Consider the following 4,175-nt stretch of genomic DNA (forward strand, 5'->3'; position numbering starts at 1 on the left):
ATAGATTAAGACAACCCATCTGTGGATTCTCCATCATCATGCTGAGAAAAGGCGTTCAGGTAAGACAACGCCCCTTTCTCTTAAATCTTCTAACATTTTAACATTAAATATTAATGTAATCTTACGATAAAGTAGAATTAGCTTGTCCAATCATGTTTCTTATCTGTTTTAGCTGGAAGGACTGACATCAAACTGTCTTCTTGCTGAAGGCAGAACTAAAACTCATGGTTTCCCAGTTTCTAATTTGGTTTCTTACCCACTACACCAGTAGTAGTATGAGGGATGAGTATTATGAACCCTTCCCTGATTATCATATTGGACATAGGATTATTCAAAAGTATTCTCAATTTTGGTGTGGCTTTTATCCTTTTTTGTATCTTTGTTTTTGTGGAGATTAAATATAATTTGGTTTAATTCAGAAATATTTATTTCTTTCATATACCATTATTTATGTTGTGTGGATTTCGAAACAATAACAACAAATCATATATATATGCTATGATTTTAAATAAAAAAAGAAAAAAGAAAAAGAAAAAAGAACTAAGCAAAATATCTTTGATATGTCTACCTTTCGTGTATTTTTATCTGGGGATGATCCATTCCCAATTGGTTTTCTCTGCTCTGCTACAAATAGTAGTATGAATTTATCCTTTTTAATTATCTTGCTCAAAGAAAGCCTCTTGCACATTTAGATGAGGGTGCCAAAGATACAGAGTGTTTTTCTACTGTAAAAGAACTATTTCCTGCAAGGTAAATGCATGTCTAATGTGGAGTGTGGGTTAAGAGAAAGGAAAGCAGTTTTATGAATAGGCAGTTCTCTAACACAGGTTAGGTCTTCTTTCACAGCTTACTGCAATACTTGACAGAATTAAGAACAGATGACTGCGAAATTTTTTTTTCAATCAAACCTAATTTGAATTGCAATATTACAGTTGGGTTATTTGGCTGTTACATATAGATCATGATTGAACCCAACCTGTTTTAGGGGGTTAGTAAAATTAATTCTGCTCAATCTTAACATTCAGTATTTTTTAAACTTTGAGTTACATATAAGTATATTCTGTTAAAAAATAGGTTAATCTTAAATGTCACACAATCCCTCCCATTTTATAAGAAGCAAAGATGATGTAGATGTTATATCAATTTAGATATATTTTTTTGTAATTTTCAACCATTAGTGTTTTCTTTTTTCAATTTTTCACAGCAGATATCTCCATTTATATACACTTGGCTAAGATTTTTTTAAAAATAGATAAGCAAGATTCAATAATCCAAATTCTTACTGGAGTGAGAAATCATAAAAACTCAGGGTAAAAAAAGGCCAAGTAGGACAAGGAGATAGTTTTGTCAAAAGAAAAAAAGTTTAACATGTTTGATTATCTTGAAATCTCTGCATTTTGAACGAATAGACATTTATAGTAGTGTGTATTAATCTTTCCTTAAAACTACTTTTTCTTGGCATAATACATATTAACTAATAAAAAGTTTAATTCAAATAGAATTTTATCCTATGCAAAGAACTTGAATTTCAGTGCTGTAATCAAAGAAAATGTATTACTTCATAAAAGCCCAGCTAGATACGCAAATGATACTAACAAGTATACTTTAAAACAAAAAATGAATTAAAATTTCAAGAAAATAGGCAACACTTAAGTTGGCTCTCTTATGAAAGAAAGAAAAATTAGGAAATCCAGCATAATGAATTTCCATGTAGCGTTCAATATTAATTTGACATTTTACCATTTTTGTTTTCTTTTCTAACAGATCCTATGGTTCTCAAATCATCTCAAATAGAAAACCAAACTGCAATAATGGAGTTTATTTTGTTGGGACTCTCAAATGATCCATACATAGAGGATTTTCTTCTTCTTTTGATTATGATCATATTTGTACTCACTATCCTGGGAAATATAAGTGTTATATTAGTGATCAGGTCTGAGCTTCACTTTCAAACCCCCATGTTCTTCTTTCTCAGCCATTTAGCTTTTGCTGACATCTGCTATTCTTCAGTAACTGTTCCCAAGATGCTGGCAAACTTTATTACAAATCAGAAAACCATTTCTTGGGAAAGATGCATTGCACAGATTGCTTTCTTTTTACAAATTGCTGCTGCAGAGGTCTTCATCCTCTCAGCAATGGGCTATGATCGATATGTTGCTATATGTGATCCCCTGAATTACAGCAGATACCTGACAAGAGAAATATGCATTAAAATGGTGGGTGGAGCTTGGCTTCTTGGATTATTTCATGGTATACTGAATGCAGTACCTTTGCTAAATCTCCATTTTTGCGGCAACAATATAATCAGACACTATACTTGTGAACTTCCTTCCCTCTTGGCATTGTCGTGTGCAAATACCTTCACAAATTATATTGTTCTTCTAATATCTGTGATGGTATTTGGTTCTGGCTCATTTCTCATCACACTTGTCTCTTATATTTACATCATTTTAACTATTCTGAAAATTAAATCATCAGTAGGCAGGCAGAAAGCTTTTTCCACATGTAGCTCCCATCTTATTGTCCTGTGCTTATTTTACATTTCAGGTTTGTTTCGCTATATGAAGCCAAGTTCAGAATCCTTCATGGATTTGGATAAAATTATCTCTATTCAGTATAGCATCTTAACTCCTATGTTAAACCCCATCATCTACAGCCTGAAAAACAAAGAGATGAGATCTGGTCTAGAGAAACTATTTGGAAAGATGAGGCCCATTCTTTACCCATTAAATAATGTTCATAATTTCTGATTTAAAATCTGCATAGCATCACCAATGAGAATTAATGATAATAATTAATGACACAGCAAGAGTGTGACATGCTGTTTCCACCAAATCCTCACTTTTGTTAGTAAAATTATGCTCCGATATGAGAGTATATGGACTTCTTATTGAGTCTTCTGTAATAGTGGGAGATAATTCAAAGTAAGCAAGGTAGTCTTACTCTAATATCCTTCCGAACAGTTTATTTAAAGTATAAGGATGAAAATATGATATTTTTTTAAAAAAATTGTTTCTTCTTACAATATGTATCTCTGTGTCTCACTGTCTTTTTAACTTTGAAACATGCAATGTAATACATTCCAATATGCATTTCATTTTATGTAATTGTATAAGAATCAGGCGGCAGGGTTAAAAGATCCAATATATTCTACACCCTAATATGGTTAGTACATTTATTTGGAAAGTTGGGATATATTATTTCATATCAGAATTTAGGATAGTACAATACTACATGCTGTTTAGAAAACCCATCAGTTTTATAGCTCCCCATGGCTGTCACTGAAAACATTCCTAGTAATTGCATTGTATACATTCATCATGCAGCTATTTTTCAGTTGTTTCTGCTATATTGGCAGTAGTTCTAGTCAAATTCCATATATTCAGCCTCACATGGATAGCAGTCACGTTTAGCAAGCATTTTATGTGCTTTGTGAGTTACCTTAATTTTATTATAAATACTTTGAAGATGTATTCTTTGTTATTTGTTGATAAATAAAGGACTACTGACCAACTTTCCATGTCCTAATAATATAATAAAAGTTGTATTTATTATAGTATCCCAAAACACTAAACTGCAAATTCTTTTTGGTGGATGAATTATGGTTAGAATTGAGGAGTTATATCCAGACTGATAATCTTTACAAAATTGAACCTTAGTAATTTTAGGATCCACTGGATTTTATGAAAGTAGCACATAAGGTCTCACCTTTATACTCTTCCTCAGTTGGGAATCAAGATCTGATTTCAAGATACAAGTAGTGGGACAAAAACTTACAGATGTAAAAAAAAAGATTTTTTTTAAAGCATTGGACTGATTGAATATGGCTTACTTGATTCATTGATAATTAAAGTATGAGGGGCTTCTTCACTTGGCTTATCTCAACTCAAGAGACAAAAGTATTTATTTATTTTATTGTTTTGTTTGGTTAATGTTATTATTTTTGAAAGTTATTAGAATTTTATAGATGATTTGTATTTATTTTGATATTTTATTTTTGCAATCTAATCAAATTAGACATTGTATACATTTCTAATAAATTAATTAATGCTTACATTTAAGCAATTAAAGGAAATGGATCCATAAAACATACCACCATATTTTCCATAATACTGTGATAACAAAAAGCATATGTCCTACATATCTTTTGCAGATAACTCAACCAGATACTAGGT

The 4,175-nt window shown here is 31.2% G+C and overlaps 1 protein-coding gene across 1 annotated transcript; it reads left to right on the plus strand.

Annotated features, from left to right (window-relative positions):
• Nucleotides 1-509: 509 nt before the first annotated feature.
• Nucleotides 510-3,514, plus strand: LOC120296617 (olfactory receptor 5AN1-like). Its single transcript, XM_039318441.1, has 2 exons — nt 510-750; nt 1,765-3,514. Exon 2 carries the CDS (start codon nt 1,770-1,772, stop codon nt 2,748-2,750), a length of 981 nt encoding a protein of 326 aa, XP_039174375.1. The 5' UTR covers nt 510-750; nt 1,765-1,769; the 3' UTR covers nt 2,751-3,514.
• Nucleotides 3,515-4,175: the final 661 nt, after the last annotated feature.

The sequence above is a fragment of the Crotalus tigris genome, unplaced genomic scaffold, assembly GCF_016545835.1.
Source record: "Crotalus tigris isolate CLP2741 ecotype Arizona unplaced genomic scaffold, ASM1654583v1 scf7180000021363.294534, whole genome shotgun sequence".
Taxonomy (NCBI): domain Eukaryota; kingdom Metazoa; phylum Chordata; class Lepidosauria; order Squamata; family Viperidae; genus Crotalus; species Crotalus tigris.